At 44.7% G+C, this 14,187-nt stretch overlaps 1 protein-coding gene across 1 annotated transcript; it reads right to left on the bottom strand.

Annotated features, from left to right (window-relative positions):
* Positions 1 to 2,483: 2,483 nt before the first annotated feature.
* On the bottom strand, positions 2,484 to 12,416 carry LOC119165257 (anoctamin-4). Its single transcript, XM_075872620.1, has 8 exons — positions 12,366 to 12,416; positions 11,618 to 11,678; positions 10,169 to 10,251; positions 9,024 to 9,086; positions 8,875 to 8,949; positions 6,268 to 6,423; positions 4,110 to 4,146; positions 2,484 to 2,650 (listed from the first exon to the last, which is right to left on the bottom strand). The coding sequence occupies exons 1-8, from the start codon at positions 12,414 to 12,416 to the stop codon at positions 2,484 to 2,486; spliced, it is 693 nt and encodes a 230-aa protein (XP_075728735.1).
* Between the last annotated feature and the right edge of the window lie 1,771 nt (positions 12,417 to 14,187).

Genomic DNA, 14,187 nt, shown 5'->3' with positions numbered 1-14,187 from the left:
CACCTTCGCACTGTTATGAAAGGGGTAGCGTTCATCAGCTGACAACTACAGGCCAAAAATTTTCATCACTAATGTTTATCAAGGCGCATATATGAGAAAATTAGCTTTATATATCACTAAATCGAAGACAATCCTACTCCTATTCCATCCTGCGCTACAGTAACCTACCCCTCCAGCACTACGCTATCCTATATATATATATATATATATATATATATATATATATATATATATATATATATATATATATATATATATATATATATATATATATATATATATATATATATATTATTCTATCCTACTCTGCTTTACCTTGCCTTAGCTTACTCTACCCCTGTCTGGACTGTCCAGGCCTGTCTATTGCTGCCTTACTCAACCTTATTAATTCATTTACAAATGCCTCACTCACAGAGATAGTGTAAGGGGCCGAATACACAACTAGAAGCAATGTAGGTTAGTATCGAAGAGTAAGGCAAACACGCAGTACAAGGTAGTTTAGCGTTAAAAAAGGGTAGGTAAAGCAAAATAGATGTAAGTACAAACCGATCGTACTAACCAAGCCAGATTGGTTTGGTTGAGTTAGGTTAGGATTTCTTGGTTAGCGTGAGGGCTAACTTTAAAAAAAGTAAATTTTGCATTGTGGAATGATCAACCGATGGCACATATTTGCTGACCTCGGTACATCTTCGCACGCTAACCGTGATTCGGTGTTCAGTCACACGCATGTAGCCAGTTCACGGCACGCGAACACAAAAGTAGCAAAGCTACAAAGGCCTTTGAAGTCAGCGTGGTATTATATGGAACGTTAAAACCTGCCAGGCATGTTGTATAGATAAATTTATTATTTTCACACATCATAGCTTTTTGTTCGGTACAGGGTGTACTGAAGCGATCGAGGAGCTTAGCCAGATAGAGACGTACGGACCTTATCTAGGGTGTAGCCTTTCCAATGCGCCTCGCTTCCCGGATCACCCGAGAACCTGGAACATGGAGCGTGTATTAATTTCAACAAATCTGAGCATGACATTTGTAGAAGCGTGGTTCAATGTGCACGTTGGTTTGCGTATGCACTATAGGCGAGTTCACGTAGGGCACGTAGGTATATTAAGACTAACACGTAATCTTGTTTCTTCTCACCTACAGACTATTTCACGTTATGTGGGTACCAACACCTTGGGCTGTGAAACGAATATTGAGTTTCCCGTGACGTGGATCGATAAGATAAAAAAAAAAGGGTCGAATGCATCAGCCCAAGCGTTGTCATCATGTGCCTGTATACGCCCACAGTGACGCTGTTCATTTAGCTGTGCAAGATACATAGCGGCAATGTTAAAAGTCCAGTATGGCAGCACCTAACTACACCCATGGACTAGTCTATAGTAGGCAATGCTAACAGTCCAGTATGGTGGCACCTAACTCCACCCGTACAATAGTCTATAGTCGTAGGTAACGTTAACATCCAGTACGGCGGCACCTAACTCCATCCATAGAATAGTCTTTAGTAGGCAATGTTAACAGACCAGCACGGTGGCACCTAATTCCACTCGTAGAATAGTCTATAGTAGGCAACGTTAACATTCCAGTACGGTCACACCCAACTCCACCCGTAGAATAGTCTATAGTAGGCAATGTTAACAGTCTAGTACGGCTGCACCTAACTCCACCCGTGCAATAGTCAATAGTAGGCTGTTCATACCCGCCACACTAGCCCAGCGGTTATTGCGCTTGACCGCTGACCAGACGTTTGCGTGTATAAATCCCAGCAGCAGTGGTCGTATTTCAACAGAGGGGAAAGAGTGCTAGAAGCCCGTGCAAGGCCAAATCGTCAAAAATCCGGAGCCCGCAATGACGGTGTCCATCGTATTGTGCTTTTGGAACTTGTAGACCACAAAATTAGTGTGTTATTAAAGTGAAAGACATGCCTCACGACAACTGATCGCCCGCATCGGTGGCAACAACATGAATGACGCAAAAAATTATCATGCGATGACGTCACAAGGTGGTCGAAGTTTTTGACGTGACGTCATCACATGGAATCGTCGCTTTGTCAAAGGCCTTGCACGGAGACAATGCAAAACCATACGAGCTTTAAGCGGCATCTAGTCAATCCAGTGAGAATTGATGGCTTGCACGTGAGGCCACGGACACACAACACGGTTCTAACATGGCGCCTCAGATGACATCAAGGCAGCATATTCGCGCGTCGATTCTCCTCCTTCAGTGGGAATAACGTCACCAGAGCGTTATTGGTCCTCTGTGCATAAATAATGAATAAACTTTGGATGCGATGCACTGATAACACTAACGCGACAACACGAAGTTCACGTGCCGCCATGTTGGAACTCCAACGTGGCTGTTCAATGACATCAGTTCAAGCCTTGTATGAGGTGTATTTCGTAGTCCAATCGTCTTTAAAAAAGTACATAAATAACGTTCTGACATTTAGGGTTTTCCGCGTTCATGATGCAGAATATTAGATTTTAATCGCATATAGAGTGATTGAACATTAGGCGGGCGTGTGGCCGTTCTCCTGACCTTCCTTTGAAAAAGGAGATGTAAATGAGGGACGAGTAGTTGTTGAGGAAGGTGAAGAGGAACATCTTGAATGCGAAGCTGTACTCGTAATCGCGCTGCGTCCGAGGCCGTTCTGCAAAACATAGAATACAGAACGTCGTTCAGCGTAAGCAATTTGGACAACTGACGCTACAATTTAAGTCAAATAGTTAACGTGCAACAGTTCATAAAAATTCGTGGACAAACCACTGTACACAGAGTATTATGCTATTGGTCTCAGTAACGATAACTATATAGTATGAAGTAATATCACATCTCAACTTGCTTGAGAGCATGTAAGTCATTAACATGCCACGTTTACTAGATATGATCATATTATTTCGCATCGTGCGATTCCGGTCGTTTCTTCCATGTCACCAGTTCAAGCTTTTATTTTTACGTTTGATATGTCTCATTTTTTTCTAGGCATTTCTGCTATAAATGTTCTAATGTTAATAAATGTTATTAATTTATAAACGTTGTACGTGCCTTTATTTAGTATATGAAATGCCTTACAAGAAAGTCTATAAGATAAACAGCAACTGCTCAGCCGCAACCGAGAAGTATTGGAACAGATCGTAGGTGCTTATATACACAATGCAACATCTACTTGGCCCATTAGAAATCATGCCCGTAGCCCTTCACCCAAGCTGCTTCAAGTGAAAACAAAATGTGCGCCGTTAGGAAGACCTAGCTCTGATGGCTAGTGTGCAGCAGCACTGCACTATAGATTTGTATCGTCATTGTTAACTTCGGTGTCATACTGAATATTTCCTTGAACAGCCACCTGACGCCACCATCGATCTATAGTTAAAAATATTGCAGAAGTGCATGGGAGAGACTGTTCTTTTAGTCGCGTAGGCGATTGGCTGCTGCGCTTCAGTCACCTGAGGGGAGCCCCACCGGACTTAACTTGTGTTAAATTCTAACCACAATTTTCTAAACAATGGTAGGCACTGCTGACATACTAAAGCGCTTGTAGTGACGTCACTCTGTGCGGGCCCCGCGGACCCCAAAGCTCGCCACCACCCTCTATGGTCACGTGACAACTGGCACAGCAGCAGCAAAGCTATCTTTGAGTACAGCGCGTTGGAAAGAAGCCTCCCGCATACATGATCACGTGACAGCTGGCACAGCAGCTGCAAAAATACCACACGCCCAACACGTCGGCACTGTGCTCGGAGGCAGCGTTGCAGCTGCTGCGCCAGTTGTCACGGTTCCTTTCCAAAGAACTCTGATCGAAGGCAGCTTTACAGTCGTCATGGTTCCTCCACGAAGCACTATGCTCGGAGGCAGCTTTGCAGCTGCTGTAACAGTTGCCACGCCATCATAGAGGGCAGTGGCGAGCTTTGAGCTGGACGGAGCCCGTGCGTAGTGACGCCACTATAGACAAGCACCTACCACTGTGTACAAACAGGGAATATGTCTATAGAAAACTTTAACCGCCTTTGATGAGAACCCTATACCGTAGTTCCGCGGAGCACCTTGCACGAGTCAGTGATGTTTATATTGCTGCGTACACCGAAGTCCATAAATGTAGTGGTAAGACTCACCCAGATCAGTTAAGCGATTGGCGATCCAGCCATATAACTGCAAAGAAGGGAGTGATTCGTGGTGAGGTTATCATCTAAAGTTTGTATGTTGATAAACATTGAACAAGTTTACGGTCATGCTCTGGCATCAGCTTTGATGAACTTTCTTGCTCGCGTCTGTTCGCCTGTGCGCTTTGTTGAAACTTGAAGTGTTTTGAAATGACGAGTCTGCACTGTATAAGAACATGTCCAAGTCCGCACTTTTTGTCACTGCTTGGCGTACCTCGACTGCGGTATTGCTTTTATGTAGCCTCCGTTCAACGTGCTTCCATTCAAGACACAATGTGCGTTCAAGTTTTTCAAGGGAAAAGGTTTAACCATACTTTATAAAAGTATGTCCGAACATGCGTTTGTACGTTTGCGTGCATTCGCAAAATTTCCACATGCGTACACTCATGTCAAACTCAAAAATTCGGGGTTCGGATTGAACCACCAACCCCCTAACCTCGCCTGGTTACACCAATGCTGCCGATCCATTTGACGACATAGCCTAATGACCGCATTGCCATTGATCCCTCTAGAATAGACTTTGCGAATGAAATCACAGTATTTCCATTACTTTTTACTATATAATGTGATATAATGAATCACTTTCGTAGGCCGGTAATTTAATAATCTAATGAAATACCCGAAACGAGCAATTTCACAAACTATTTACTGATCGCTTTCCCAGTCGCGTTTATACTCAAATATAGCAGTAAGCTTTTTCTATGTTATGCGAAAAAAAAGAACAAAAGCAAAAACACAAACAAAAAATAAAATGTTCATTTGAATGCGAGTCAAGGGTTGCCAGTTGAGCAAAGATCTTCCAGATTTCATTGAAATATCCCAAAATATAATTTACACGAGCTAGCGCATGCATCATGATACCTTCATTGAAGTAATTTTGTCACTTTTCAAAAGTAGTATCAACGTAACTTCCTTACTTTTTGGCCATTGTAACTTCGCATCAACGTTACCAGCCCGACTACGTCCACTGCAAGGCGAATTCCTCCTCCATGTTTCGCTAATCATCAAGGTATTCACGCAAACTCCTTAAATCTCATTTAGCCACCTAACTTTCTGTTTCCCCCTCATGCGCCTCTTTTCTCTCGTAGTCCACCTTCTTACAATTATTACATCTGGCTGTCTCTCCTTCACGCAACACTGCCCATGGCAACTTCTTGGTTTTGGTCAAGAAGTATTTGTAGGGGTATTGACATAAATTTTAAATACACTTTTCAGATTGTCGCTCAAAATAAAAAAAAAACGCCCCCACCACTCTGAAGAGAACCAAGAGGAAATTCGAATACATTTTTTGAGCCGAGAGAGGGCACCGTTGCCGTCAGACATTCGCCTTCAGTGACTTTTGCCATCGCCTTGAAAAAAGCCCAGCCAACGAAAGGTTGAGAGTGAGGAGCAAGGGGACGGAAGAGGGGGGCGCCAGCGTTCTAGGTTCTGCGTTGGCATTTCACAGCGGCGTCTTGAGCACACATTTCTAGGTGTTCTTCAGAGGCGCCCAGCCAGCGAACAGTGGAGAGTAAGGCGCGAGAGGACTGGAGTCGGGCACAGGGAGGAGATTGAGCAGACGGCGAAAGAAGGGGAGGCGAAGTACCGCATCAACTCTCACACCACATGCTGCGGTTGCTAGGGGTGAGGATAAGCGCGTGCGCCTGCAGCTGTTGCTATGGGAGAGGGAGTGAGAGCGGAGAAATAACAGCTGCTGGCACGCGGCCGCCGCCGGACGCCTGACATAGCCCGACGAAGAAATGCATTGCCATTTAAAACATTGGTGTCGAGGTTCCGGTACAGATTATTGTGGTGCCTGCAAATGCATCGAATATATTCAAAATACTGCTGCCTTAAAAAACACTGGACACTTTCAGTAGCCATATTGAAGGAGTGGCTTTGCATTATTAATAACAACAAAAACATTAATAATATTTTACTTATTGGTGTTTTTGTTGATTAAGATTATGCACTTCATTTTTGTTTGCCTTGCTTGTGCGGTGTAACTTGTAAAGTAATATGACATTTACTAAAAATACAAAAAAAATACTAATGCAATTTGATTATTTCATTGGAGTAACTCCTTCACAACTTTTCTCGAATACTTTACAATACAGCCTATACTACGCACCTTGTTTAGCGACAAAATGACCATCAGGTTGATCATGGAAGCGCTGACCGTGGTCGCAACGTGCGCCGTGAGACGAGACCACTTGCTCGACAAGTACGTCACCATGATGATACGGTAGCCGATCACGCCCATCACCGTACAAAGCACCACCACGAGCTGTAACGAAAACGAAAATCAGTTTCACCGCAAAAGGCGAAGCAGTGAGTTCGATAGCAACATATTGTAATAATAATGTCTGAGGTGGCGACGCTGACGAAGGCAGAGATGGCTTGTCCAGAAACGAAGCTGTTTATTTGGCCGAACTAGTGGCCAGGTAAGGTAAAGTCGGATTACAGCAACAAAGTGGCACTTATAGCGACAGACAGAGCGTTGGCCGTCGATCGACTAATAAGCGCTGAAGCGCGTCGACATTTTACAAGTGAAGTCGAATATTCCAGCGTTCTCGCTGACAGCCACGCAGGTTGCAGAATAATCTGTAATATTCGCGTTGTGCGTGTAATCTTAACAAAACGACCTACTACAGTCGCGAAGCTTCTCGAACACTGCAGAAGCGGTTTAAATTAGAATTACAGGGTAAGTGATAAGAAAACTTTAGTAAGGAATGTGGCAATGCGAAGTAACCGTTTTTGAAGCGAAAAGAGTGCAAAAACCACCCTGGAGGGCCCGTGTTCTCTTATATACACCAGCGCTTTGTTGAGTTGCTGCTCAAGCGTCAGCGCTTTGTTGCGCGCTTTGTTCACCAGCGCTTTGTTCATAGTTGCTGCTCAAGTGACACGCCCGCGTTTTCTTTTCGCGTGTTTTCTCGCTTGCCAAGCGTCACCTCACGGCAACAATGGTGGTCTAGGGATTGTGAAGTTGCTCTTCACTAATAGCGAAAAATCGTTTTTACCGTTAGTGTCCCATAAACATATCGACAGAGTGTTTGTGCGGTGATCGAGTGCATGCCGGCTTATGATCATGGCCACTTCGTATCTACGATACGCGGCAAGTCTCGATCGTAACATCATCATTGTAGTGAATAAGAAAGATGTTGATACCATCAGGTCAGCTATCATCAGCACAAGAAAAAGGCACGAGATCGGCGATCAAGCACCATCATCTGGGTCCGCCTGCGTTCCTTTAGAGCTACCACCCGCTTGCTCAGTCCTTCATTAAACCCCCTTTACATTTGGTGGATCGTGCTCGGTAACTACATCACCTACACCCTGGAACTCCGATCCCGCACCCTGCCGCCGACCATGCAAGTTGACGCTGCCCAACAGACAGCACCTCTCGCGGCCGCTACTTACCCCGCACCTCCACCAATTGTAAAGGGGGTGTTTATTGAAGGACTGAGCAAGCGGGTGGTAGCTCTAAAGGAACGCAGGCGGACCCAGATGACGGTGCTTGATCGCCGCTATCGTGCCTTTTTCTTGAGTTGATGATAACTGACCTGATGGTATCAACGTCTTTCTTATTCACTTCAATTCATCACTACAATTATTTACTACATCATCATCATCATCATCATCATCATCATCATCAGCCTGACTACGTCCACTGCAGGACAAAGGCCTCTCCCATGTTCCGCCAGTTAACCCAGTCCTGTGCTTGCTGCTGCCAATTTATACCCGCAAACTTCTTAATCTCATCTGCCCACCTAACCATCTGTTTCCCCCTAACCCGCTTGCCTTCTCTGGGAATGCAGTTAGTTACCCTTAATGACCAGCGGTTAACCTGTCTACGCGCTACATGCCCGGCCCATGTCGATTTCCTCTTCTTGATTTCAACTATGATATCCTTAACTTCCGTCTGTTCCCTAATCCACTCTGCTCTCTTCTTGTCTCTTAAGGTTACAACTACCATTTTTTTCCATTGCTCACTGCGTCATCCTCAATTTAAGCTGAACTCTCTTTGTAAGTCTCCAGGTTTCTGCTCCGCAGCTAAGTACTGGCAAGATACAGCTGTTTTATACCTTCCTCTTGAGAGATAGTGGCAATCTACCTGTCATAATTTGAGAGTGCTTGCCAAATGTGCTCCACACCATTCTTGTGCTTCCAGTTACTTCAATCTCATGGTTCGGCTCCGCGGTTATTACCTGCCCTAAGTAGACATAGTCTTTTACAACATGAAGTGCACTATTTACCTATCTTGAAGCGCAGCTCTTTTCTGAGGTTGTTGTACATTACTTTCGTTTTCTGCAGATTAATTTTAAAACCCACCTTTCTGCTCTCCTTGTCTAACTCCGTAATCATGAGTTGCAATTCGTCCCCTGAGTTACTCAGCAATGAAATTTCATCAGCGAAGCGCAGGTTACTAAGGTACTCTCCGTTAACTTTTATCCCTAACTGTTCCCATTCTAGGTTTCTGAAAACCTCCTGTAAGCACGCGGTAACTAGCATTGGGGAGATTGTGTCCCCCTGCCTTACACCTTTCTTGATTGGTATTTTGTTGCTTTCTTTATGAAGCACTATCGTAACAGCTCTGAAGTAAAACCTGCTTGGTCGCAAATTTCCCCGCTCCTGCCACCAATTAAATGATCACCCGTTATTTTGCTCTCTATAGTATCGGTTTCATCGCTCGTTACTGCGTGAATGTGAAATGAATCCGGGAGCGGAGTGCACTTACCAGGAAGAGGAGGATAACATTGGCAGCGGCGATCCGTCCGATCCTCTCCCAGAACGGCACGTGCGGCTCGTACCTCTGCAAGGCGGCGCATGGTAAGTTAACAGTTAAAGCGGACTTCGTCTTAAACGGCTGCGGTGTCATTTGCTTACGAGGGTGACAGGATTCAGCTTGTAGACCCGTGCCTTGGCTTCATATTCCGGATTGACAACTTCCTGCGCGGAGACAGACAAAAACAAAGAACGCGTCCGGCAAGTCATACTCATTGTAACACTCGAAGGTAAAAAAACTTGCTACAGACTTCGTATTGAATCGAAATGTGCAACCGTGCATCAGATTTCTTGCAGGACGTGACGAGTGGATGTGGTGTAAACACGCACGTTCTCAGATAGCCATTACCTTTACCCCCCTCCCTTGGCTTTCGGCACCTCAGTTGGTGCTGTGCTGTCTCTGGGATTATCCCCCCCCCCCGGCCCAATCAACAAGCGGCGATGTCAACTGATGATGTCAGATTAGTTAGTGTCTTCCAGAAACGTCGAATTAAATCAAACGTTTATTCGTTTCGCATAACACGTCTACAACGTGGAGCACATACCGAAGAGGGGTCTCAATGTCGCGATATCATACCGGTATCCACTCTACATGATTATCAGATAAAAATTACGAAATAAGGACCGAAGTGTAACGATGTCTAAATCAACGAGAGAAATTGGTGCAATAGTTACACAGAAAAAGAAGCATTGATAGGAGCCATTCATAATGAAAGTTTATTGTAATAGTGCAGTGAAAATGTGAAAGGAAAGCCGCCATGAAGAGTAACAATACATCATCCGTAATATTTATTACGAAACTAAAGAAAACATCAAGTAAACAGAGTGCACAGTGTGGAGAATTCGCATCACACATTCAATCACGACGCCACCAACCACATCTTGACGCTATAAATTTCAAACCTGCGGGTCGTCATGATGGTACATAGTGACGTCAGAGCATGTTCTTATTCAGGTCACATAATTTTTTGTATCACTTCGTTTGCCCGCAAGCGACGAATGTTTCCCTCAGGAGCTGTGCAACGAGACAATCAAAGCTTCCGTCTTAAAAATGAATGTGGCGACGTTACACCTAACCAACCTTATAGCGTTGAGGCCTTAGCACTATTAAACGTATAGTTACTAAACGTACAGTTATACAAAACAACAACCACATAGCAGTGCCCCATATTGAATGAGGACGGGGTTTTGTTTGATGCCTCATCTACTCGTTCTTGGGTGCATGCGTGGCGGCTGCTAGTGCTTACCGTGAGTGTGTCAACGTTGCTCAGATTCCATTCCCAGGCGAGGACGACTTGCTGACGCTTCCAGAACTCGATGAATATGGTGGCTGCGACCACAAATTGGCATTACGAAGATGTAACCTCGAGAAACGCAGCTGATTCAAAGTCATACCACACTTGGACGTAGCCACGGCGACGTGTACAGCCATGGACAATACAAAAAGAGAACACAAAACTAATCTGCAGTCTGCTACTACGGCGTGCCTTATAATCCCACCATGGTTTTGGCGCGTCATTATTTCAGGCTATTGGGCCAACTGCACGAAGAAGGCCTCTCCAAATCATCTCCAGTTTACCCCATCCTGTGCGAGCCGATTTTATTTCATCCCTGTATATTCCTAATTTCGTCCCTTCAACTAAGTCTTTGCCTTCCTCAACTGCGTTTCCCATCCATTGGTAACCACTGGATGGGAAAGAAATAGTCACCACTGACTGGTAAACATTCATGGTAATGAATGGTAAACATTCATTAGTAACCGTTTGTTTGTTACATGCATTACTGGTCCATCTCAGGTCCATTTCTTCTGCTTGATGTCAGCTAAGATACCTGCAATGCTTGTTAGATCCCTGACTCAGTCTTCCATTACCCGATCTGTTGAGTCTACTTTAATGATTTCTCGTTGGGCCATTGCATGCAGTGTGGCCTTCAAGTTTTTCTTCGTTTCTTTGTAAGCCATCATCTTTCAACCCCATATGTTAGAACTGGCAGCATGCAGCAAATGTATACTTTCACTTTAGTGACAGTGGCGGATTTTTGTGAGCAGTGCCTGCCGAATGTAGAACGCCAGAAATTATATTAACGGTACTAAGCAGTCGTGAATCATTGTTGGAGCTGCCAAATAAATTCATCTGCATGCAGATCATGCCTTTGGTTCTACTACGAAGTGGCATTGAAGTCCTGTTTGTGCATGATAAACAACTAAATTTCATGTTTGTGAAAAATCTGCGCGAGAAAGACGGAGCACAAAAACAGGAGTACTTAGTATAAGCGCTGCAGCGTTCGTACTGCATCTTTCTCTTCTTGTGTTTCGCCTTCTTCGCGATAATTTGTCACGAAATACGGAGCGATTGCTACTGGCCCACCTCTAACCCTTACAACTGCATTGCTGCACATTATATCTGTTGATTGACAACACTGTGCCCTTCCACAGGCGTGAACTTCGCTCTGCTGCTTCCGACGCAACTACCGTATTCAGGATATCGCCAAGCCTTCGTTCTGAGATACATGTAAATATCTGTACTCAAATCGCTCTGCCCAGCCCATGATTCTCGACTTTACAGCAGTTCAAGTGTTGCTATTGGTGGACTTGGTTAGCTTGCTCTATTCAAGATATATCACGTGCAAGTGAACATGGACTTGTGAATCGGTACTGAACAGAAAAAAAAGAAAGCCAAGAAGGGAAGTAGACTCACCCCATAGTGACATAAAGACCGAGAACCCGACTGTGCCCGAATTGTCGAATATTGACACAATCTGCAAGTATGAGGATGAGAAAAAAATAGTGTAAGGATTTCATAGGGTTTACCTCTCTTCAGTTTTTTTTGCGCATGTGTGTGTGAGCTGAACGTGCTGGCACAATGAATGAACGAACTACTTTGCGATTACAAGACCACCACGCTTGCCACGAGAACATGCTTGGAAAGCGAGAAAACGCAAAATCGACGCATGGTTGATGACGTCACCTTGTAATTTCTGCATGGACCTCGATGACGTCGACTGGGTCCCACTTAGTTCCTAACCAGTAAAGATTAAGTACATTAACCTCTGAAGTTGGCAAGCAGTCATCACATCAAGTTTCGGGTGAATTCGAGGAGCCAATGGAAGCAAAATGCGAACAATACCACTTGAAATCAGCGACGTCACGCGCAAGATTCACGGCGAGAAATTAAAAAAAAAAAACGAGCTGTAACTTTGACTTCCACCTCTACTATAAGCAAGTTGTGGCAATTTTAAAGACATGAGAGTTCTCAGAGTTAAATTTATCGATTCCAACCCATTTTTTTTAATTTAGTGTCAGTCTCGCAAACCGACCTAGTGCGGGCTCTTTCACATAACAATAACCGAAGTGTGGTTGTTTATGTCAAATGCTGCATGAAATATACTGCAAGTCACCTGTATCTCGGTCCTGATTTTTCCACAGTGGTACGCAATACAACGTACCCTTTGGATGGTGCACTTATTCTTGAGCTGATCGTAGGGGCACAGCTTCATGCAGCTCGGGCACAGCGTGAAGTTTCCGAAAGTGTTCGGGTCGCACGACTCCTCACTGCGAGATTAGAAGATAGATAGATAGATAGATAGATAGATAGATAGATAGATAGATAGATAGATAGATAGATAGATAGATAGATAGATAGATAGATAGATAGATAGATAGATAGATAGATAGATAGATAGATAGATAGATAGATAGATAGATAGATAGATAGATAGATAGATAGATAGATAGATAGATAGATAGATAGATAGATAGATACGAATTCCCCCATTCCATACATACAGATACCACCCATACATATGAATGCTCGGATGGATGGATAGATAGATGGGTGGGTGGGTGGGTGGATGGATGGATGCGAAGCTATCTAACCGTGCAGATTGTGTACGCGTTGACTGCATCGATCCATCAGCGAGAGATTGTACTCACGTAGGTTTATTGGTGAGCATGTACGCAAGTCCGTAGAGTGACGTGAAGACCCCAACGAAGGCCGGCAAGATGAGCATGGTGGTGTAGAAGCCGACCCAGGCGAAGTACAGGCCAACCTTCTCCCCGAAGTAACGCCTGCGCAGACACATTCGTCGGGGGAGGTTAGCGCGGCTTTCGTGAAAGGTAGCGGCGTCTTTGAAGGTCACTTAGTATCAGAGGTTTTGCGTGTTAAAACCATATGATTATGAGGGACGCCGTTTCGACCATCTGATGTTCCTTAACGTGGACTGGCATCGCACAGTACAAGGTCATCTAGCGACCTCTGCGGCCAAAATCGAACCCCAAGCTTCGTATTAGCAGACGAGCAACGTAACAACTGACCCGCCTTCGAAGATCTCTTGTATAAGCCATCGAATCTAAAGGCCTAACGAGCACACTGTTTCTATCTGTGTTAATTTATGTAATACATTGCCTACACTGCCTACACCGATTACAGAGCTTTGAGACGGTGCTGGTACTGAAACAGCAGCTGTGACCATTTTCCTTATTGTCGCTGGGACTTGACGTGGAAAAACAACGATGCGATTTCGAGGCACACTATAAAAGGGGGACCTAGGGCTAACCATACTCCCCCACTCTGGCCCACCGGGTGTGCAGGGTTCAACCACTTGAGGCTCTTGAACGTGCACCGAATCTGAGTACGGGGTGTACTTTGAATAGATGCGGTGTGATAATGCCTGGTATGTTACCTTAGAATTGTGCGCATGTGCAGCGGGTGGAGTGTTCTGGTTGGGTATGCGTGTTTTACCTTGCCCGAAAAAAGGTTTCAGTTGATAGTAAGCTGTGGCGTCGTTCCCTCTTTCTTTGTCCATCTCACAGTTCACGCTTGGGGTTTCTAAGGTGTATATGTCCACCAACTAAGCAGCTTTTAGGGATTACTACAGTTTGTTCACGCTAGCCGTCTCCGGGTCTTGGAAGAACCAGCGATTTCTTAATGCGTGCTCGTTCAACAGCCTTCAAGTATAGCAAAAGCCTACCTAATAAGAAAGAGTGGCTGCTCCTTGTACCAGCAACGGGCTCGTCCCCACTCGGCGTACAGGACCTGTAGTTGAATTAGGCGTCATTAACAAAACGTGAGGACAGAACTACCACTTTATTACTAAGTCCTCGTACACGAAATCACGAAGAGGTAGACCAAGTTCTTTCAGTACGCCAAACGAGGCTCGTGAGGCAGCTTTAGCGCTACAAATGCATAAATAGGTGACAGAACGAGCAAATTGGTAGGAGCTTAAGCGTGCATGGTTGTGGTAAGCGTGAGTGAACGTGAACGTCAAG

The sequence above is a fragment of the Rhipicephalus microplus genome, chromosome 8 (genome assembly GCF_043290135.1).
Source record: "Rhipicephalus microplus isolate Deutch F79 chromosome 8, USDA_Rmic, whole genome shotgun sequence".
NCBI classification, from domain to species: Eukaryota; Metazoa; Arthropoda; class Arachnida; order Ixodida; family Ixodidae; genus Rhipicephalus; species Rhipicephalus microplus.
This window is presented reverse-complemented; position numbering and strand designations above follow the sequence as displayed.

Excerpts from the sequence above, each read along its gene's own strand:
- LOC119165257 (XM_075872620.1), bottom strand. The coding sequence starts at position 12,416 with ATGAAGCTGTGCCCCTACGATCAGCTCAAGAATAAGTGCACCATCCAA. Across the intron at positions 11,679-12,365 it reads ATAAGTGCACCATCCAAAGG|ATTGTGTCAATATTCGACAA; the intron begins GTACGTTGTATT and ends TCATACTTGCAG. Across the intron at positions 4,147-6,267 it reads TCATTTTGTCGCTAAACAAG|TTATATGGCTGGATCGCCAA; the intron begins GTGCGTAGTATA and ends CCTTCTTTGCAG.